Source organism: Bombus pyrosoma, linkage group LG4 (assembly GCF_014825855.1).
Source record: "Bombus pyrosoma isolate SC7728 linkage group LG4, ASM1482585v1, whole genome shotgun sequence".
Taxonomy (NCBI): domain Eukaryota; kingdom Metazoa; phylum Arthropoda; class Insecta; order Hymenoptera; family Apidae; genus Bombus; species Bombus pyrosoma.
In genome coordinates, this window is record NC_057773.1 from 11252736 (window position 1) to 11275740 (window position 23005).

Genomic DNA, 23005 nt, shown 5'->3' on the forward strand with positions numbered 1-23005 from the left:
AAGGCTTCGCTCGGGAATAGGAAGGAAATCTTTCAGAGAAACAAATAGCTGCGTAACAGGTAGCAGCGCGATATTCACCGTGCCCAGTTTCGAGACTAGAGGGAGCCGAGACGGATGAGAACGATCGGACATAACGATCGGGTGGTCGAAGCTATATTTTGGAGGAACGCGAGACGGAAGACGGTTCGGCCAACTTGACCGCCGCCTAAATATATAATAGAATATAGATAGCGAGCGTGTTCCACTCACCGAGTACGAGCAGCAGTAGAACTTGTTGCGGGAGCTGAGCCACCATTGTGGGCTCCTCCTCTCGCGCATTTATGACTTGAAATCGGCCGATTCCGCCGTGCACCGTTTCTACTTTCACGATCACAGCCACCCCTTGCAACAACATTCATTTAACGTTCCTCCCAGCTTCCACGGATCCGTTGTTGCTACACGATCTCGCTCGATGATCTTCGTCGATGCACACGCGATCCACGATCACAGACACTGACAAACAATCCTTTGTTTTTCACATGGATAGCCCGTGTTTCTCTTATATTTAGTGCGAGCACACACGCGAATTTTGACGCGTTCTGCGCGTTCACGGTCGCGTTCCTTGTTCTTCGCGTTTCACTCGCTCTCACTCGCGGATCACATACGTTTCTGCAATCTTGTTGCCACTCGGCTCTGGATTTCATCCGGCGCGTGACCGAATGTGGCGGCAGCGGCTGCAATATCAGTGGTCGATTCAGCGTGCAAATTGGCGACGAGCTGTGCTTGATCGCGTGGATTTGCCGGAGTTAGAACTCCGCGAATCCCCCTGGGACTATCGCGTTGAATCGGCGCGGTTACATTTGCGTGAGAATCCACCACTACCTCGTTATTCGTACGTGACAAATATTTTCGAGTCTCGAACGATATATATATATATATACGACGGTAGAAGGAGAAAAACGAAGAAGAGAGAGGTAGGAATGATTTATCGACGAGAGTAAAAGTTGATAGACCGACGGCCTAGCTTCGATAAAAGCGCATAAACAAAACGGCCAGGGTTATGCCGATAGGGGTTGTGTGGTGTGGTATTTTACGGGACGATAGGAAGGATCGAAGTATATCAGCAGCGTGACTGGCGATCGAATATTCCTCATAGAGGACAGCAAAGTATCGAAGCATCCGTGTAAATTGAAAACCGATAAGCCTGTTCTTCGATAAGCCGTGAATGGATTATCTCTTTGATTCGAGTGACTTTTGAGCGTGCGTCTCTTGCTTTCGAGACAATTAATTTGAATGATTTTAATCTGGTTAACGCGTACGCCCCGTCGCCAAGCAAAATGGCAAAACGTTTTCACGCGTCTTCTCTTCTTTCATTGACAATTTTTAACATCAATGGATGGATCTTTCTACGGAATACACGAGAACATACGCGTGAAATGAAGCGCGAGCTTGTTTTCCGCGTGACACGTTGATGGAGGAGCTCGCGGCCTGTTGGATTTTTTGGTGAGATCGCCAGTTCCTATGGCTTCCGTACTTTGTCCTACGGTAAACTGTTTACCTCGGTTGTTAATCTCCTTCCCGGCGACGAAATAAAAACGCTCGTTTGGTTGCCGACACGAGCATGGAAAGAACGAGAGAAAGAGAAAGCACGCGCCCCGCTGAAAATCGCCGTGACGGTTTTCCCGTGGATGCCGGTATAAACTTCTCATTCGTTCGTTTTTCCCTTGGCAGACTGAATATGCATAGCCACGTGAACAGCCACTTCGTAAAACCGAGCAATCTCATGCCTGATTTTTTTGGCCCACTTTGAATCGTCGATCTTCGTGCAGCCAGTGGTTAAGGCATGGCGGAAAAATTCCGACGCTCGAGTTAAGTAGAATTTTTTACTTGATTCAAATGAAAAATGAAAATTAATTATTTAAAATTCGTGCAACTATTCTTTTCATTGCCGCGCGTGTCTACGAGATTCGTTTAAAAGCTTTTGTACGCCAAGGAAAAACTACTCGTTCTCTCTGAAGAAAAATTCGCGCAGTCCTGCGAGATCAAACGTTCGACGACTCGAGTCCCTCTTTAAATTATCTTATCAAACCCGTCCCTCGAACCGTAGCGATCTTTCGAGGCCGCTTGGCCGCCTGCCGAGATTTTTCGTGGATATTTTTGTCGCGGCCGTGCATCGGTCTCTGCTCCGACCGAATCGTCGAACAATATGTAACAGGGAGACCCAACGTTACTTCATGAAACACCCATAAAAATCAGACCCTACCCTACAATCACTCGTCCTCCTACCCAATACTTTCAACCGATCCTAGTAACGATCAAGCGCAGACTCGTCCTCGTAAAAAGCCGCACATTTAATCGAACTTTACACGATCGCGTTTCACTCGAGGAGCCGCTACCCTCTGTCTCCTCGTCGTGATCGAAGTTAAGCACATAAACACACGTGACGAACAAGCGGAAAAACGCGAGGGCCGGACCGCAGAGGGTAGGAAAGAGCCACGGCAACGAGATGTCGCACGCGGAGTCTCACCGCCGACTGACTGTAGCACGGCTCCTCTTCGTTCACCCCTCCTGGCCTACTCTTCGCGCGAGCACGCGGACTAGACGCGCCGGTATGGTTCGGCGGTCTGGTCGCGAGTTCCGCGCGAACTCACGCGAACCGCCACGCAAGAGCTTTTCCGTTCAACTGTCTCGACGCATCCAATTCGCGACCCGTCGAACCCTCCTGGCTCGATCCTCCACTTGCCTCTTAAACGCGGTTCTTTGCTTTTCCTCCCTCGCCCCATGACTGCAAAGAACCTTCGTACATGCACGTGTGTAAGAGCGTGTGGTTTCGAATGGCGCAGCGTAGGGTTTCAGCGAGGGGTTCCGTGGAAATTTGCGGTAGCCAGTGTGCGTGGTAATTGCGTTGCCCGTTAATTGTCGCATAATTGTTGCTGTCACGTCGCCAGGAACCGCTTCTTATTTTCCTTTGTCGCCGACACTCGGCCAGATAGCGGCGTAATCTCGTTTGTGTTTCCGCTGCGGCCAGCAACCGCGGTCCCTCCGCAGCTGCTGACCGTGAACACTTTTCTAATGTTTGCAGAGCTACCGGTAATGTTAGGGGGAAAACACCGAGGGATATCGCGCAATGGAAGCTACGTGAGCTACAGGGTATAAAGGATCCTTGGTAACAATATGAAGTAACAGCTGGAACCGGTACTCGTTTCGTTGCTGACACCATGGAAAATTACTGGAAAAAAAGGATTTGTCTTGTGGCTCTGCAGATAGTACCTAATACTCCTACAAACTCTGCGAGATAGGAGTATCTATCTAGTGATAGTTAAAGAGACTCGGAATTTTTACCTCGCTACACGGGGAGCTCGATGCCGATAACATAAATAGATTTTAGACATCCAAAACTCGCACGCAAGACAGAACAAAATGAGGAAAATGTTCATTCCTAGTAGATCGAAGATGTCGTGTATACGATGTCTACGGGACTGACAGAAGTTGCTCTTGGCTAAATAAACAGCGTGTGTAAAGCGTAATCGAGATCTTGCAAATATTCGTGCATCGGAAACGGCGATATCAGAGATGTAAATGTTAACGAGAGGCGGCACGGCTATTTGCTGACAACGCCGACGCCTCCTTTGCGACGTTTCCTACTCGACATACCGAAAAACACCCACGCTGCTGTCTTTCTTACCATTGGCACCATGTGTCCGGTGTGCGCTCACAATCGTACGATCAAAGGCAAGCTTGATGCGATAAAATGTTTCACGAAGTAATCAAACTTGCTGTTTCATCACATTCGTTTAAACGCGTACGGGCACACCCGTATAACCGCTGCTGGTGCTCGTTTCGACGACGCGGTGGGCGGAAAATCGTTCGCGAACCAATGCGTTTCTGATGCCGGAAAATAATCGAACGAGCACCTCTGTATTACGAGGATTAACAAAATTTACCGACATATTTTGACGACGGTATGGCCAAACGAATAGTTGTCCCGAGTCGGCTGATTATTTGTGACATCGCTTTGCAAGGTTGAGAGTCTCATAAAAGCGGAGAGCGTAGGGTGCGCAGCTTTACATTTTCTCGATATCAGACGCAAATTTGTGTATTAAGACTTGACGCAACTTTGTCTCAGAATTTTCTCTAAAATACAGAAGCGAACGCCAGTGTACTTATTTTTCGCAGCTAATGAGAAAAGAAAGACCCATGAGGTTTAAACCGCCGCAGTTTATACTCAGGCGACCGATTCCACGAGTCATCGTTATCGATAATCCAGCGATTTAAAAACACAGGGGAACACAGTTGATGCAGTAACTCTCGATTTCACTGGAACTCGGTCAGCCATTTATTCGACGGCGAACGAAGGAAGTTGGCCGGTCGGTGGGGAACCGGCCGCTAATTCACTCGGTGCGATGAAATTAAAAAGAAAGAGAGGGAAACGCGGTGGTGGTGTGAAGCGAAAGCAGCCGAGGCAGAGGAAAGTCGGCGGCTGCGGCCAAAGGGCACGGCGCAACCGGCTGATCGAGCACCCGTCACTAGCAGACGTCTAACCGACGTTTTCCAATTCGCGCGGCCATTCACCGGCCCCCGATCGACAAAAGCGCTGCCTCTTTTGCAAATTGCAAATTGCGGGTCTGAGCGAACGCTCGACGCTTGTTCCTCCCTGGAAAAACGCATCGTTCGACCCGTTACTGACCGGCGCGATACTTCTCCTTCAATTTTCTCGAGACCTTCGTTGCAAACGCACTTTGATCTTCCAACCGTACCACTCCAACGTTAGCCTCCATGTGAATTAACGTTGATCTGTTCGCTAGTCTGCTTCTGTCTAGATTTTCTCTAGCCTCTGCGAAGGATCACGGTGTATCAGGTGAAAGGTAACTGCGTTCGGGTTACGAAGCAAGTACGCGAAACGTTCGCGAACCTTCAGACACGTGGAAAACTCTTTCTGTTCGCTCTCGGACTCGGTTTTCTTAACTTTCTAATTGGTTGCCCGATGGCTTTCTTGCATATCCTCCGTAAATATTGGAAACTCGGCGAAGAAAATTCTCGTATGTAAATTTATCTTCGTCTCTGGATTATCCGTGCTTGGTTTGCATCTTACCGATTGCCTGCCACCCAGTAGTTCTTACCGTTCATGTTCAGGTAATCGTTCGAGACAACGACCGTTTAGTTTCCGAGGTAACGACCAAAAAGGGAGCATTGCCAACGTGTTATGAACGATGCCCTGTTCGATGCTTCTGTAAATGCAACCGTAAACGTTGTACAAGTTCGCTTTATGGTAAATTAAGCGATCGCTCAATCGCCGGTCACTGATTCGTAATGAAACCTTTGATCACGGTTTCGGTGATTGAAACCAACTGATGCCGGAGGTTTGGGTCGAGGAATGGCCTGTGTAAATAACAGACTTTTGCTATTCCCAATGGAAAGTAGAGGGCAAGCTCGCATCGATATTCATAAGAAAACAATATCCACCACGTTTCTCGATATTGGTTTCCGTTACGTGTTTACGTTACAAATAACTTCCATGAACTTGTTTACCTCGCAGTTAAATATTTGTGTTGTTTTACAACAAACAACGGCGACGTCAATGTCAGGAAATGTTCACAATGGCAAGATACGCGTGCTTTATCTCGACCAGAAGAGTTGGAGTCGATCGATGAAAAAGCCGTGTAATTTCTCGGCGAGACAGAAGGCGGAGGACTCTTCCGTCATACATTTCTTTCCCGGCTGAACAGTGGAAATACGAGAAAACTCCTTGGAGACGCATTACTAGGAGATTCTTGTCTCCACGATTGTGGTGGTGAGCTAAGTTTGATGCCCTTTGTCGCTTTCTCTTGCTTGCCGTCGCTCCTCTTCGCTTCACCGCCCATTGCATCGTCGTTGGATCGCAACGACTCTTCGTCGATTTTGCGGTCAGCCAATTAAACGCATTCAAAGAGATTGCGGTAAGGAAAATTTAATTGTCTTATCCGGATTATTCGTCAATAAATCCTCTTTGCGATACAGATGCCGATGCCACTTTTCAATCAACCTCTCCTTTTGCTACTTTATCTTCTTTCTCGTGGTGCTTCCACTTTTAGACTTCAGCCTCGCGAAGAAAGGTAATTGATCGTAGGTAAGCGGAGATTCGTTTTTATACCGCGACTTCCAGCCGTGTTATTCTTATTAGGCCTGTAAGTAGTTGCTTATTAACGTTATATAGCGGCGGGAAAATGAAATGGCCGGCTGTTACGTCGGTAATGAACACAGTAATTGGCTTCCTGTTCACCGGCTTGCCTTCGTAGTGGATTACTACGTAGCGGAGGTTTCGGTTCGGTATAGAACGACGTTCAAAAGCCGAACCAAAGCTTCGGTATCTTCAGCTAGCGAGAATAATTTTACTTTTTTCTCTGTTACTGGTACGTCGACAGTGAATACTCTTAATCGTTTAGGAAATTAATCTCTTCTGCCTCTTCTTCTTCTTTTGCTTTAACGTAGTTGCCTGTCAGTTCGAACGAAGTTCCCACTTCGTGCATGGAATGAAGACACTTTACATGCAAGAACTTGTACAACTTCCCACTGATTACGATATAAAAGGATAACAGAGGTATATAAAGTATATACTCGCCCTAGTAACAAGGTATCGCGTAAAAATATGATAGACAGGGTGTATTCTTTATTTTATTATTTTACTTTTATTAAATAACGTGTCACCGAGTCGCAGCACCATACAGCCAGCTTTACGCCGCGAGCTCCGTATTTTAGATACAAAAGATTGTGTTACTCGAAAATGTGGACGATAAAAACTAATCATACAAAGTAGAATATTATAATTTACACGTAATCTAAGGAGTGGTCCGACGCCACCCCGGCGGTCAAATAACAAACATTCTTTTGTTTTGATCGGCTGACCGAGCCTTGTGATGTCTTCTGAATCTTCCACGACCAGTTACAAACATTACTGTGTGTCAGTACACGGTCCTGTCGCGTCGTCCGCACACGCACACGTTCTACCGCTTTGACCATTCGGCAGACATAGCTGATCCTTGTTACACCTTCCGTTTTCGAACTGACAGGCGTTGGTCACTGTCGTGAACAGACAAACGATAATTTACGACGATGATTAATCCAATTATCGTTACGGTACGAACGATAATACGGAATTATGGTATTCGATCCGTTTAATATATTTTTAAGAGGGTGATCAGTTTGACGGGGAACAGGAGAGGAACGATGACATAAAACTTGATTTACCTCTCGGGCACGACTCAGGAACGACGACTATTCCGTATAATTTACCGCTTCCCCCTGGTGGTACCGATATGGGCGGCTTCCTGTCCCCGGTGCTCTTCATGGCAACTTCGATTTTGTGACTACGACGGTAAATAATGGATGATTGAAATATCTCCGAACTTGCATGGTACTCTACTCGATTTTCCTAGCTCGTTATGATTCACGCTTAAGCTTTACTATCTCGAAAGATATTTTACTGGCTGTTCGATAACGCTGAAAGCGTTTTAACTACGATATCGCTCGAATATTCAATTTACGTCGAGTATCTTTTTGTTTAGGCCGAGTACAATACGAGATAACGAAGTGCTGTTTTATCGACAACTTACGTCTTCCAATCGGTCCAATAATAATTCTGCTGGGAAATCGCGAGACCGAACGGATAGGTGAGCTCGTTGGCGATCACGTTAATATTCCTGCTATCGATTTCCATGCAGCCTGCGAACGATTATAAAAAAAAGAAAGCACGAAGTGAAATTATCGAGTTACGAGACGACGATCGTGGCGTGTCTGTTAGCAGAGAAAATTTCATGGGAAGATCTGTCCTTACTTATCGTGAACGTTCCGGCGTCCGCCCAGCACAGCTCATCCATCGCCCAATCGATACTTAATGAATTCGGTAACTTCACATAATCCCCTTGAAGGAAGATTGCACGACCGGTTCCATCCTCGTTGGCCCACTCCAATTTCGGCGACGCACGGTTCCAATCCGACCAAAATATCTTCCTGCAAACGATCAAATTTCCTCATTTCGTGTTACAAGCTTTTACATTTTCTCCTTAACCCGATACCGTTAAATTACAATTAATTTCCAGGCAACAGGCGCTTTGCGTTCAATTTACTGGCTAACGAATGGATGATCGAATTCGAAGAAACAATACTCACCCGCGATACGGGTGTACAGCTATTCCTCTAGGATTGACCAGTCCGTCTGAAACGAGCACCTTCCGCTTCTTCGTCTCGAGATTGGCTACCTCGACGGTCGTTTTGCCCGAGTCGGTCCAGAAAATATTTCTCGAGATCCAATCGACCGCCAGTCCCTCGGGGCTGCTAACTTTCGGCAAGAACGTCTCAGCCATCGATCCGTTGTACGTTAACTCGATTATTCGATTACCTGGAAAACAAATCTCGTCTAGACAGAGCTTCTTCGCTGGTGATATTTTCGTCAGAAATTTCCTCCGTGATCCCGGCGACGTAAAGTTTCAAGAATATTGACATTTACCGGTGATGTCGCTCGAGTAGGCTTTCCCGTTCATGCAATCGATATCGATCGCGATAGCCATCTGTGTGTACGCTATGTAAATCGGGCTACCGAGATTTTCGTGCGTCGGCGCGAACGGAATCCTCAACGTAGCCATTCCTTGATTCACCAGCAGGAAGTTTGCTTCGTGTTTTGGTCTTTGCTCGCAGTTGGTCCCATCTCCGGTGAAACCTTCGTTGCATACGCAAGCAAACTGATTTTCTCCTGCCGCCACACACGTAGCGTCTGGCGAGCAGATCGTTGGTTCGTGTCTGCAGGATGACTGGGGCAAACACGTGAAACCGTCGCCATAATAGCCCTGCAAGTGGTCACAATTCGTTAGACAACGACATTTTTAACGAATGAATTAGTTGTAGCTTTATGTACTGCGTTGGAGAACAAAGGATAGTCGTGTCTGGCCATCTACGTTTTGTTTCTACTGTCGCGATTCATATCATATTACGCGCGTTTACATTTCTCCAGTAACTTTCTTACACATTTTGAAATATTCTATAAAGTTGTCAACAGCACCATGTCTGACTACCGACCGTTCGTTTCTACCGTTTCGTTCTGCAGTATTTTCAAAGTTGTCCGATCAGTTACATTCTTTCTCTACTTTGTAAATCTTACGAGACTACTACTGGTGCTATGTCTGGCTACACTTAATCCACTACTACTGTTCCCGTTCGAACCGAGTCGAAAGTTGATCGTTCGGTAACGTTCTTATACCAATGATTCTTATTTCAAATGCTCTATCGAATTACCGGCAACTCCATCAATATCTCATCTCACCAATTTCACCTAGAAACCTATAATACAGGACGAATTTGCGGATTCAATAAACATACCGGCTGGCAAACGCAGGCGAAATTCGCGGAGGTTTGATTGTAGCCACAGACCGCGTTCCTGCCGCAATTATTCAGCACGTTGCAGCCAATGTGGTTCTCGACGCATTGACGAACCCCGTCACCGTTGTATCCCTCGATGCAGACGCACTTGTAGCCACCTTCGCCGGTGGATACGCACTGCGCGTTTACGTGGCACTGAGATGGATTCGTTGAGCAGTCGGATACCACGCAGCGACCATCAACCATACTGAATCCTGGATTACACGTGCACTCGTACCGCGAGTTTGCCGGATTGTACGTGCATCGTTCGTTCTCCAGACAATCAATGGTGCTGCTGCATTCGTCTGCATCAGAAACGATCGTTCGAGCAAACGAATTTTGACAATCAATCGTGATTCGTTTCAGGAATGCTTTTGCAATTGATTTTATCGTGTGTGATCATGCAACTGTGGAAGTGTTAAAGCGACGTTCCTCGGCTTTCGCGAGTGACAGACTGAATAGAAGCAAGTACAAGAGAATTCATAATTTTAAGATAGACATTTTACGAGTAAAAATGTACGATAGAGGAATTGAAAAAAATAGAAAAAAAAATATGGAAGGTGATATGACCGATAGCACTGCACGTAGTTCCGTCCCCTTCGAATCCTGGATTGCACACACACTTGGCTAAGGACTCCTCCTGCTGGCAAGACGCGTTCGGGTCGCAAATGTCCACCTCCAAACAGGACACCTCTGTGCCAGAACAACACTTTTCATTCACTCGACAAATAACAACGCCATGGTAGTTTGCCTCGAATGTGAACGATGATATTTCGTGGGAACGAAGGAAGAACAAGATGCGAGTTAACGTACCTGTTTTTGCACACTCCATACCATCGCCCTCGTAACCGGGATTGCAGCGACACTCGTAGTCCCCGGTGGTAGCCATGTAGATGCATTGGGCGTAGGGGTGACACCTGTTCACCACGTTGCACGACACTGGACACAAGCGTGTGCAATTACGATAATGCTCTACCCGATGATCCGTAATTGCTTCGACTATCCACGTCCGAGCGTTTCGTGACGGGTTTTTGCGAGTCGATCGCATCGATCGTGTTTGAAAGCGCTTACGCCTTCGTGGAGACGTGCCAAATGTTTTGTAACAGGTTGACCGTCATATTGCTCGTGTGATATTAATCGTCGAGCTAAACCATATCGTTTTATACACTAGCATTTCAAAATTGTCAATAGGACAGTAAATCTGTTGGTAAATAGATTAGATAGCGAACGAAAGGAATTTAATCGATGTGCGCAGAAAGCGTGTAGCTCGTGCGAAAGATTTTGTTAATAGGCAAAATTAGCGGAAGCCAAGCTGAGTATCATCGTACAGTGAAATCCAGATGGGCCCATCGTTTCGTGGTTGAATCCGGGCCGAGGCACGCAAATCTTCTTCGAATGGTCGTAACTGTGACTCCAAGGACATACGCAGTGGTCTTCGTAGCATTCCGGGACTGGGTGTGCCGATACTAGAACGCACGATGCAAACCGTTCGTCGCTGCTGGTTAGTAATCATCGCAAATCACACGGGATAATTATAATCATTTCGTATTTTGTGCTATCACGGCTCTGCATCGAATCGTGTCCTACGTGCGATTAGTTGTCATGCATCGATACGTGTCAATCCGCTTGAGGATTAAATTTGTAATTAAATTTAATACTTCTATAATCTTCTTCCTCGAAAGATTAAAATTTCTATCTGTTTTAAATTTATAATTAAATTTAGTATTTCCGTGTATTCCCTTCGTCATAAGACTGAAACTCTCATCACGATTTACTTAAATTCTCAAATTCGTAATATAAATACTTTCTCGTGCAATTTCACTATTTCAAATTCTCAAAGCCAAGATTAACAAACCAAACGAATTCGAGCGACACTGCGGTCGAAGAATGCATTTGTACGAGCGTCCCTTTGTTGTACTTACAGTCTCGATCGGGGGAGACGTCGGTAGACCTTCCAGATCCTTCCTGCGGCATACATTCGTTATTCCGATATTCCCAGCCCCTTGGACACCAGCACATCTCCTCCACGCACTGCGGTTTCGGCGGTTCGTCCACTGCGGTTGGCTCTGCTTCCGGGTAACACGTGTAGCCATCGCCTGGAAACGATAGCGATCGTTGACACGGAAGGCTATCGCGAGATTCGTTTGCAAACCATCGCATAGTGGGACAAGAGGAAATTGCACGATTTCGTAGGAATCGCCCGAAACCATTGTGATTCCGTAGTAATTCAATTTTAACATCGTCTCGCAAGTTTCTGACTAGCTACAATGGAATTAGCTGGTTGGTAGTTGCGTTTGAAGATATCGAAATTTGTATTAGCAGGTGGATTCAATTACTTTTGCAAAGTACCACAATATTTCGGACTAATTCGATATCCTCTGTAATTCACGAAATATTTCAAATTTAAATCGCAGGATTAAATCGATTTACAGAATGTTTCTTTGCGTTATCATGTAGTAAATCCTTACCAACGAAGCCTGGTAAGCAGATGCACACGTGCTTCTGCCTCTCGGTGTCGAAATTGCAGATACCATTGGACGAGCAGTTATCCTCGATATCACAGGAAGCTGCAACGATTCGTCGTACAGTATCAACCCAACTATTTCTCACGTACAAGATCGGACAATGAGCGTTCTTACCACGTTGCGACGTAGGATAGCAACCCTGTTCGGTATCCTCGAATCCAGGCAAACAGACGCAGTTAGGCGCACCTTCGATCATCACGCATTGCTCGTAATTCCCGCATCTTGTTTCCTCGCAAGAGGGAAGACCTGTATTTTCAACGAAAGGTACGCTACTTATTGACAATTCGTAAAACAGAGTCTCGCCGCGGAGAGCCTCGAAAATATCGATTTTCCAGTTGGACTAGTATAGCTGGGCGAGTTATCAGACTACGGTAATATCCGTTCGTTGGTAACTCACTTTCGCAGATTCGACCATCACCGGAGAATCCGGGCCTGCACTGGCACGTGTGGCTGCCTTCTTGATTAATGCACTGCGCGTCGGGAGAGCACATGTGATTTCCGGCGGTACATTCGTTCACATCCACGCAAACTGCGCTTCCGTCTTCCTCGTACAAATACTGATAGCTGATAACAAAAAGAGAAAATTGCACATTTTCGCGAGAGGAGTATCACCGAGGTGATTTGTCTACAAACGAAATAAAATCCTTTCCGATTTTTCAACATATCCAACCGTACTACCATAAGAACGAGAAGAAGATATCCCTTTGACGTTTTTCTAAATCTTATACGCGATCTTCGGAGAATACACGCGTAAACCAAAGTGAAACTTCTTACCCAGGATTGCAGACACACTTGAAGCTATCGCCATCGACGACGCAGAAACTGTGATCGCTGCAGGTCTCCCTTCCTTGGATACAGGGATCTTCTTCCTCGAGGGGCGCCACTTTTGTATTCACCGCGAAACGTATAATTCCCTCGGTTGCCTCGTAAGTAGTAACACCTCTGTAGAACTTTAATCTGGTCGTGTCGTCTTCGGGTTCGACGTTCAGATACGGACACTCGTTATAAACGATAGTTTCGTCTTGGATGAAAGCGAGTTCCCGCTCTTCCCCGCCTTCGTTCAGTTTGCAAATTCTCTCGCTTTGCGCGCGGATCACGCCGGCCTGCGCTCTCGTATAAAGTTCTTCGTAGTCACCGTAATCGACCTTGGTGTCTCTCGCCAACTGCGGCAACGTACCTTCGATCATTGCCTCCACTTTCAGCTGACCGAACACGTCCAACCCGAGGTAATTGCTTCGTATCGTTAGTTTGTCGCCCGTTGACGGATACGTCAGCACCGTCGTATGATTGAACATGCCCCCTGAATCGATCGTTTCTCTACGTTAACCATTGTTAACAATAGTTTCGTCTTGAGTCTTTGGTTTTGTTAGGAAATAATAGGGAAAGGGAATAATAAAACGGAATAAAGCTAGGAGAAGCGATGTAGAATAATTGTACAGTGCTCTGCTGACAAGAAGTCATTTGTCAGGCGATACAATTTGTAGAAACAATCTATCAACCAGTGTGATGAGACGATGCTCCTTTCACTCTGTGAAGTTAGACTGGTATTTTGTTCGTGAAGCTTGTCAGCAGTACACTGTAACATCGTCGGAAAGTACCTGTAAGCTCGTATCCATTTTTCGTTTCGCCGACCGGTTTAGCGAACAGCCAACCGATCACACTGCCCAGATTACCCAACAATTGGAAACTGGCGCCAATTTCCTCGGGTACTCTCGATAGAGCCGTGTACGTTCTTCCATCTTTCGGTTGCACGTAGCACTGAAGATCTCTCGCTGGGAACTCCACGTCGTTGATCGTGCCGGAAACGCGGCCATTTACACGCAGTGGAATATCTACAAATTTGTACAATCCTTTCAATTTTCTTGCCTATTGCCTGAAATTAGCTTGTACTCGTCGTAAACCACGGTGGTCGGTTACAGAATCTTGCTATTCAAAGGGCCTAGTTCCGAGAATCCGCTGTTTTACGAGGTCATCGAAAGAGCCGCGTAGTCAGTTGCCGTGATCTATGAATAGATCAGAGAGAACGCGACCGGAATCGTCTGTTGTCGGCGTTCGTTTCGCGACACTTGTCGCTGTCGAAAAGGGAAGAGTCGGTTAAAAGTACGGGCACCTCTTGAAAGCGAATTTTTATGTAGCGTGGCCACATCAAAGGAACGTGACTCGCATATAATTGAGGGGGTTGCTGGCTTTACGACGAAGTGGAACCGTGAAACGACGATTCTCACCGTTTGGCAGGCAGGATTTCCCATTGCCGAAGAATCCTTGCTTGCAGTGGCAGCAGAAGCCTACCTCGTAGTCGACACACGTCGCCCTGCTGTGGCAAGTCGTTGCTCCTATTCTACAATTTGGTACCTGATTCGATGCGCTGCTATCTGATCGATGAAGCAACAAGGAACACATGGTACAGTCTGATCGAACGAAAAATTCCAGCAATCTGAGCTAAGGATCGACAGTCGATAGAAAATTTACCTTCGATATTGTCGGGAACTTTCACGTCGCTGTCGTCGGAGATCGGTCCTACTTGGAACAGCCACTGTCCAGGTCTGTTCACGTTCGACCATCTGAAAGACAACGAGGATTACTTTCTCGGTCAAAGAAGAGATAAATCATACTTTGAACAGGCATCCAGTGACTCACTTGTCGACATTCTGAATCTGATCCGTCCCGGAACCCTTCAACGTGTACATTCTTCCTTCGCTCATTAATCCTGCTTGTGCCTTCGCGTCAGGCAAACCATTCGGGTGCGACTCACCTTGAATCCATTGTACACCATTCTCCGGATACAATAGTTCCACGTAAGAATGCGTGCCATTCGACGAGATAGCTACCTGGTACGTGTTCACCTAAGAGGAATCGAATTAAATCAGAAAGGACGAAAGACAGTGATCGGTTTCGTCTCGTTTGTTTAGCGGTGTATCTTGCACGTGAGAAAATTTGCTTTTGTTCTTAGCAAGTTGACTCACTTCCACTCACCTTGTCGCTCTTTCCGTTATAGTATCCAACGGCCAGCCATGTGGCGAGGAAAACATGAGTCGGTACGAAGTCCGCGGCGTCCGCGAAAGCGCTACGAACCATTCCACCGGCTCTGGCAAGCACTGTTGGTGCGTCTGTTTCGCCATAATACACTCTTCCAGAACCGCTAGTGTCAACGTGTGTATAGAGCGGCGCGATAACCGGATCGTCGAGCGGGAATGGGATATTGAAGAATCTTTGCATGGCCCTTGCGAAAGAGAGGACGCCATTTCCGTTTACCTGCAACCAGGTAAGGTAATCTCTTTAGCCCTTACTTCTGTATTCAGCTCTTCGTAATTAAAAGTCTCATTACGCGAATGAGAATCGAAACGGAAGATCTCACAGGCTGTGTCGGCAAACTTTCGTTATCCGTTCGATGCAATCCAGAGATAAAATTTCCCCAACAGTCTTTATCCAACTTTTCCTCCACACCCCTACAAGGAGGTTTCTAAATTTCTCTACCTTCTACGATGCGATCCTGCCTGCAGGTAGGAATCTGCATATCTAGATTCTCTTTAATCCGAGAGAAACCGTGAAATAAGGACTAAGAGAACTCAAGAAATTTTCGATAGCTTCTGAACGAATTTTACGTTCTCGTTCGGTAGTCCAATCACCCTCTTCTCTATAATTAAAATGTTTAATCTAACAACTTCCTTATCGCAACATCGGTTCAACGAACGATTATTAAGATTAAAGAGTGGAGAAAGACGACGTTCTGCAGAGTTGCCTAGACGCATGTGTAGCGGTTATTAGACAGGTAAATAGTATGAGCACGTGTCGGGAATCCATGGATGATGTAACGAGACGTCTCGTATGTACACCAAAAGTCATTCACCCGGTGTACGCGTCGTTTAACGAAGCTGAGACACTAGAAAGGGCTCGAGTTTGAAGCTGCTCAGCTTGATGCCACGCGTCTGCCAGAGTAGACGTCGTTCCGTCAATTGGCTAAACTGAAAGGCGCGCGCGTTGCTCCACATTCGTGGCGGGAGCAGCTGTGCCGTCGACGCCAGCAGGAGAAACGATTCCCAACGTTCCACGAGGACCAAATTAAAACTTCACCGAAACTCTATTTTTGCTTCCCCGCGAATGTTTTCGTCGGCTGAACCTCTGTCTACGCGCGGCCTACTTTGTCGCGTATTTTTGGGTCACCGAGATTCAAATCTGGAAGAAGAGATTTAAACGCCTGAGAGTCGTTGACAACTTTGGTTTTCATTCGAGAAATATTTTTCAAAACGATACTCCGATCTTGGTAAACGTAATTGCGAAATAATGCGAGGATGGTAGACGAAGTTCGACAGGGATTCAAGTTCCTTAGTTTCCAAATCGCATCTTTGAATATTCGACTGTGACGCTGTATCAAGTGCCTACCAAGCGGACAATTTCACAGCTCGATACGATTATGAAACAGTGTCATAACACGCATGAACAATGCGCTTCCAGGTCGAGTACCAAACAAATGGAAAGACGGAAGTGAAGCTTCGTAGTTAACGACCCTGGCTAATTGACGAAGTTTAACACGTCAACGAAATTCCGGCCTGGTTTCGACCGCTCTCACGTCCCGATTTCTCGGCTCGAACTTCTGATTGTTCAACGCTCGTATTGTTTTCACGTGCCACTGATATTACCACCGTGTCGAATTTAACACCCAAGCCTGCGCGTATTATTCAACGAGCGATCTGGTCGCAAGAATTGGCACAAATTAAATTGACCAGACAATGATCCTCTTCATCAGGCGCCGACTCGATGTCACGTTGCTCTTTAAATGCCTCACATTATATGCATACAGTTTGATTAAATTATTCGATCTTCTTATTCGTTTCATTTTGTAACTATACGGACTTTTTTTGGATTTTAAAGGAATTCTCATGATCTCTCAAAGTCTGCTTCTCAATTGCACAATTTCATCCCGATTCAACGTCTGTCCCTTTAGTTTCGCGCAATTTCATCCTGCGACTTCGACGCGAAGAAACAGTTCTAATTCTGCTTTGAAACCGCGTCGCGGTCAATCGAGCCTTTTCTTCGCGATCGATGCGACCAATTTCACGCCATCGGAATCTAATTGAAAAAAAAAGTTCAAGGAAAAGAGAAAACGAGGGGAAAAAGAAAAGTCCCCGTAATTATTCCGATCAACGGTCCAGCTTTTCTCTCTTTTTATTCCCGGCCACGATCGATGACAATCGGCACGAGTTAGCCATTTCCGATTAGATGATTTTTCGTGCGATAATTACGAGGGCACCGGGAAACCGGGATCACCGATAATCGATGGGACATGGCAACCAGCTCGAGAGTGGACATCGATCGCGTCTTCTTCGACTGTCCTTCTCTCTCTTTCGCCTCTCTTTCTCCCGATCCGTACTCGAACGTTTTGACAGTGGCGAGTTTCGAGAGGAGAGTCGGGACTAACGCTATCTCCGTCGGGGCTATCGCTTGGGTCGTAGGTCACAGCTGAGCCGATGACACACACGCACACACGTAATCCCCGGTAATCGTGAACGCGAGAGAAAACGGTGAAAATAGATAGAAGCTGCCTGGAAGTAATACGACGAATTCATCTTACTCGCCGATTCTCTTCCTGATGTCACTGATTATGCCAGCTGCTCGCTCGTTAAATAAAAACCCGAGGGGACTCGCATCGAATGGAATAATTCAAACTAACCGACTGTAATTCCACCTCCTCGTAATTTCGAATATATACGACGACACGATCAGGCAGTTGGTTAGATTTATTGTCTGTTACTGGGCTAATTTTTCGCTCGTTCGAATAATCAGTTTCCGCGGGCTGTTATTCGAATTTAGCTCAGGGGAAAGAGGACTTTCGCGAGCAGAGAGATGTTATCTCGATAGCTCTCGAAACTTCAACAAAATTAAACGCGAAAGAAGAGATCATTGGGACGCGGTCACTGGAAAACCGCGGTCCCCGAGAGTTTCAATTAACCGGGCAAACAATAACCGCGACTCCGTTAAATGCCAACTTCGTGCGCGTTTAAACTTCAAAATTCGATCGTTTCACGAGACACTTTATAACAATAACGAACAGAGATTCGCGGTCTGGGGATGATCGTGCAATTGCGCCTGGAACCTACGAGTTTCCAACGTTGGCCAACGATCGCACTCTCTTTCTTTCTTTCTTTCCACTTTTATTTCTTTCTATGAGGATAGATCATGTTTTCGAGACACGGGGTGGACAAGGCGAGTCGCACGCGCTAACGCAATCGTGTAATCGGCCGCAATCATTCTGATGACTGCGAATCGTCGACGATAAGCGACGAAATAGAGATGATTGTCGTGTAGGCAGAGCTTCTAAGTAGACCGTCGCGGATATATCGCAGCTCGTATCTGTGTCAATCAATTCGTCGGACCTAACGCAGGTTTGCATGCCAAACATCTATTCAATCTCTTCGATTCTCCTAAGAAATTGCATTTAGATTCGGACATTTTCGTCGCGTGCGATAAATTATCAGACATTTACCGCCTGATTCTTTGTTACTGATTGCCATCTAACGCGACGATTGCCCGTTAATCGACTGCACTTTAGATTTAGAGTCGTTAAATCAACGGGGCATATTGGACAGTGGCGGCGTAACGTTTTACAGTAAGCGACACGCGGCTTCCTTTCGAATTTGTCATTTGCCAGGAGACCGCTTACATTAGAAACAATTTCACACGACTACGTTATTGGCGGTAATTTAATTAACCAGGAACTTTTCAAACAAGCCTAATTGGGCTTCGCGACGCGGGATGACGTCGCCGGGAAGATCTGGAAGAATCGTTCGCGGAATTTCACAACGTTCCCGGTGCGCTCCTCCTACAAATCGTCCGCTAACTAATGTGGGAAAGCGTCAAGGCTAATTGGCTGCGTTTACGCCGTAAATCGTCGGTCGCATTAACGTCCATCTGGATGCAAATCCACCGGCCGGCTTCCGATACCATTCGTTTAGCGAGATCGTATCGTTCGCGGACGAACACGCGGATAACCAACAGGTATCTCTCTTCGCTCTCGGTTCAATTTCCGCGGAACGGCGCGCAATAAGCGCCGGCTAATTGCCGCTTCGCGCCGTTTCTCCCTTTTCCACTCGATGAATCAAACGCGCGTCGAATCCCGCTTACGTATTTATCTATTTAATTAGCGACGTTCGTCGATTGTTGTTCGGAAATTTCAGCGCTACTTTTGCCTGCGTGTCTCGCCGGTTTATCGTGCCTCCTCTACATCCTTGCGTAATGGGGAAGAAGGCTAATTAAATATTTATCTGATGCTCGACGGAGCTTAATTACGTGCGGCTGCGCGAAAAACGAGCCTAGCTTTCGAGCCAGGGCGAAATGGATCGGGGAAGTGGCAGTTAACAGCGCGCCTGATCCCACCTATCGGGACCACATCTTGATGAACGAGGATGCTCGAATACGCGTATGCTCGTCGCGTATCTTCGCACATTCTCGTGTATCTTCGCGTATCTTAGCGATCGAGACTCCGTTCTCAACTCGTTAACCGAGGATCCTGCGATTATTTGTCGATAATTCGTCTCCCTTCCGGTCGTCGAAAACATTTAGCTGGTTCGTTCGGCCGCGTTCATTCGATAACTGCACGGTGCCGAAACACGAATGGCGCGTTGATAACGTGTCCACTATTCGGCACGGCATTGGGATCGCGTTATTGAGCGTGCCGATGAATGGAACGCTATACTACGAGATTCATCGTCATCGTGCACGTGGTCGATGTAGTAAAGTAGGGGGTACGGTGAAGCAAGCTATAAAATTGTTATTTCCAAGCTGTTTTTCTACCAGGTAATTATAATTACGCAACGTTTAACGTATCAATGAAGGACATCTTATTAAGAAGGTAGCAGCCGGTCAGCCGTAAATGGGTTCTATCAGCGTCACGAGTCACGGGTTGTAGTTACCTCGAGCCGATCGCGTGTTTTCCTACGTGCGGCTTTTTACGCGGCGATGAAAACATGACGCCGCTCGACATGCATGAGATCACGCACCTTGACTCGCTTGGATCAATTAGAACGAAGATTCATCCGAATACCTACGTCGCATCCGTACGCGTGGGGGAGGCGTACCGTGCAATCAATGTCCATTCACGCTCCGTACGACGCCTGCGAATCGGTTCGTGGAAAAGTGAGATCACCGGAGAACTAACTACAATTCTCCTCTAATCTCGCAGTGTTTGCCTTCCATGAGTCAATAGCGTCCGCGACTAATCTAATAACATTGCGTCAAAAATTCGAATGTTGATAATTTAAGGACGTGTTATCTCTCTCTTTCCTTGTCCCGCAGGAAGAGTTTCAGTCTCGAATCGATCCTCGCGTATCTGACAATTGTGTTCGGTGTTCGAGAAATTTCCGTGAAACTGTGAATCTTATCGCAAAGCTCTCGTTCAGCCGATCGTCGAAGGGACGAGTTCCACGTTCGGGGGAACATGATCCGCGTGACAAGTGACGCGCACCGAGACAGAGAATATGAGAAGCAGCTCGTGCGACGACCCAAGCGCAATTAAGCGATTGCGCGCCGGCTGCGGCCGTTTGACCGTCATCGCAGACAATGAATTCGTGTCACGCTAGAGAATGACGCCAGATTAGACCACGAGCCGAATTAAGGGGATGACCGAATTGTTCCTGGCTTTCCCTCGTTCCGCGCGAATTAATATCAACGAAACGAATTACACCATCGTCGAAAATGTAGTTGCTTCTGCCTGGCCTTCTTCGATCTCTACGCTTTTCGAATTTTCTTTTTCCTCTCCTTGTTCCATCCATCGAGGCAAAACGAAACGATGCGCTTGCCGAGGGAACGGCTTGTTATATTTAAACAAGGGAGGAGAGACGTTTCATCGTGCAACGCGCACGAGCGCCGGTCCTAATTTAAAACATTAAATAAACGATTTTCCTGTTGCGCTCTCCCTTTCCTCACAAAGCGTAAACAGTGGCACGCGCGCTTCGTGTTTACACAATTTCGCGCGCTGCAAGGGTTATTCGATGTACGAGCGGCTGCAGCCCGTGGCCCTCTATCGAAGTTTTACCGTGTATTTTTGTGAGTACCGAAATTAAACGGGGCCGGATGCGAGTGGCCACCGAGCGTCGCCCGATGGAAAACCACAGAGATCCACGCTGCTGGATAAAAATAACGATTTATCTGTCGAATCGTGTGGCTTCCTGTCCAGCTTTAAAATAAATCCGGGTGCTGTGCCAATTTAACGCGCAATATAGAACATTTTATCATAAAAACTCTCAACTAATCTCGCTTTTTCCAATCAATCCGTTGAAACGCAAGGGAAAGAAATCAGGGTGAAATAAATTAAAATCAATAATCCAGAGAAACAAATCACCAACAAATAAGAAAGAAAGAAATATATAAACTGGTGTACTCACGAATATGGAATTGAAGATCTTATCATAGAATGCGATCGGTGTCTTGAGAATTGTCTCCGCGGATAGAAGCAACCCGTTTACGTCCGACTGTAGGATCGAGGAACCAGGTGTCGTGTAAGGGTACAAGTCGTTTTTGTTGAGGGCTGCGGCGAAAGGCACGAATAGGGTCCCGAACAGGGCTAGCACCACAGCCAGCCGCGAGACGCTGAGAGGACGCGCGCGACGAGTCATTCTCTCTTGGACTGACTTCACGCTACTGTCGATCGCCACCGCCACGACGACGATGAGTTCTCGCTTGCCGCCCCTTAATCGCCTTTGCCCGCTCATCCTCTCGGCCGCTCTTCTTTCGAACGCACGAAACATCGTCTCTCTGCTCTCTCCCGGTGCCACCGATAATTTCGTGCTACTACCCCCTCCATCGACACAGTCTGTCTCGGATCGCTCGCCTCTATTCCCGCGAGGGCACACGCGAGTATCGTCGCGGTTTCGCGCGATATTGTGGGTGTCTTTATATTTTTTTCTTTTTTTTTAATTTTTTATTCCTTTATATTTCCGACTTTTGCGACCTCTTTGGAATGAAACTCCTTGCGATAAATATAGAAACAGCGCAGATCTACTTTGTATTTTCTAGAAGTGCAACAGGTAAACGATAACAGATCAGAACGTGGGAAACGACGAAGTTGATCGTGATACGATCAAGCTATCGTGTCAGTTATGTTATAGATCTAATTTCTAGTTTAATTATGCTATGAATCTGGCTAATTACGCTATAAATCCAAAGACCTATATGTTTAAATTTATTGATGTTTGTTATACTATTGTCTAAACGTCATTGTCTTGCGTGTTATTATGCTGCTCAAAATTCCACGAAGCCATGCACTCAGAGTATCCATAAATAATACTTATCCTGTTTACTACAACTGATTATCATTGACTCGACTTAATTATCAGGCTTCCGATAATATCTATGGCTTCGAACTCATTCATTTTCCCGTTAATTTAGTGTTCTACGTCTCTTTAAATAATTTACGATAGCATCATGGTTGTATAATGCATACGAAGGGAAATACTGTAGCAAAGATACGCGCTTATTTTTATTCAGCAAAGTGTTATCTATTATCTGTTGCGCGCAACGCAAACGAGTTTCATTTCGCGGTTCATTCAATTGCAGTTTCGATCGCCAAGGTCTGCCGGATTATGCGGCTTGATCTTTGCACGAGCTTTTAATGATTTAATTATAGCAATAATCGTCATTCACATCGGGAGCTTTGCAATTGTATTTCAAGGTTGCTCTAATCCACGTGCGCATCGAACGATCGTAAAAATTCTGCGATTTCTGTCCAATCTGAATCTTCCAATCTAACGTCTCTTCTAATGAGAATTTATTTCCTACTTCTTCTTAAGATTCAATCTCATTCTTCCGCGAAGCGAAACGAAGCGACAATCACAAGGTCGAAAGTGTAGAAGAAGTAAATACAATTAGTTTCGCAGGCCTATAAATAACGCATTAACCGACAAAAACATACAACATAGAGAACATCCATTCGAATAATTCGACCCCATTTCGTTTAAATTCCCCTTTGAAACACCCTTCGTTTCAAATTTGTACGGGGAGTACGGGACCTCTCCCAGGACGAACACACTAAAGCATATCAGGCTCCCAGGTTGAAATCCACGAAGTTCATTGTTCCTCTTCCGCGTCATTAGTTCGCTTCCGCGACTCGGTTCCGCCTCTAA

At 46.3% G+C, this 23005-nt stretch overlaps 2 protein-coding genes across 10 annotated transcripts in view; both read right to left on the reverse strand.

The window, feature by feature from the left end:
* LOC122566486 overlaps positions 1-2657 on the reverse strand; it is a 74463-nt gene extending 71806 nt beyond the window's left edge. The window contains exons 1-2 of one of the 5 annotated variants that reach the window (XM_043723802.1): positions 2507-2657; positions 250-713 (exon numbers count right to left, since the gene is read on the reverse strand). In XM_043723802.1, coding sequence (XP_043579737.1) covers positions 250-394 — 145 coding nt within the window. In that variant the 5' untranslated portion in view covers positions 395-713; positions 2507-2657. Of the gene's footprint in view, positions 1-249 lie in introns of all 5 variants that reach the window. The other 4 variants (XM_043723803.1, XM_043723799.1, XM_043723801.1 and 1 more) reach the window with 4 other exon arrangements.
* A 3962-nt stretch (positions 2658-6619) lies between these two features.
* LOC122566538 (nidogen) lies at positions 6620-21610 on the reverse strand. Of its 5 annotated transcripts, XM_043723948.1 has the most exons (21): positions 21269-21610; positions 14865-15143; positions 14529-14734; positions 14361-14452; positions 14117-14263; positions 13490-13723; positions 12666-13191; positions 12289-12455; positions 12006-12137; positions 11835-11933; positions 11289-11462; positions 10695-10832; positions 10180-10305; positions 9937-10059; positions 9328-9671; positions 8462-8798; positions 8125-8353; positions 7790-7965; positions 7569-7677; positions 7204-7322; positions 6620-7035 (listed from the first exon to the last, which is right to left on the reverse strand). In XM_043723948.1, exons 1-21 carry the CDS (start codon positions 21593-21595, stop codon positions 6908-6910), a joined length of 4212 nt encoding a protein of 1403 aa, XP_043579883.1. In that variant the 5' UTR covers positions 21596-21610; the 3' UTR covers positions 6620-6907. The 5 variants fall into 5 exon arrangements, with proteins under 5 accessions (XP_043579883.1, XP_043579885.1, XP_043579884.1 ...); XM_043723950.1 differs by lacking the exon at positions 10695-10832; XM_043723949.1 differs by lacking the exon at positions 9937-10059.
* Positions 21611-23005: the final 1395 nt, after the last annotated feature.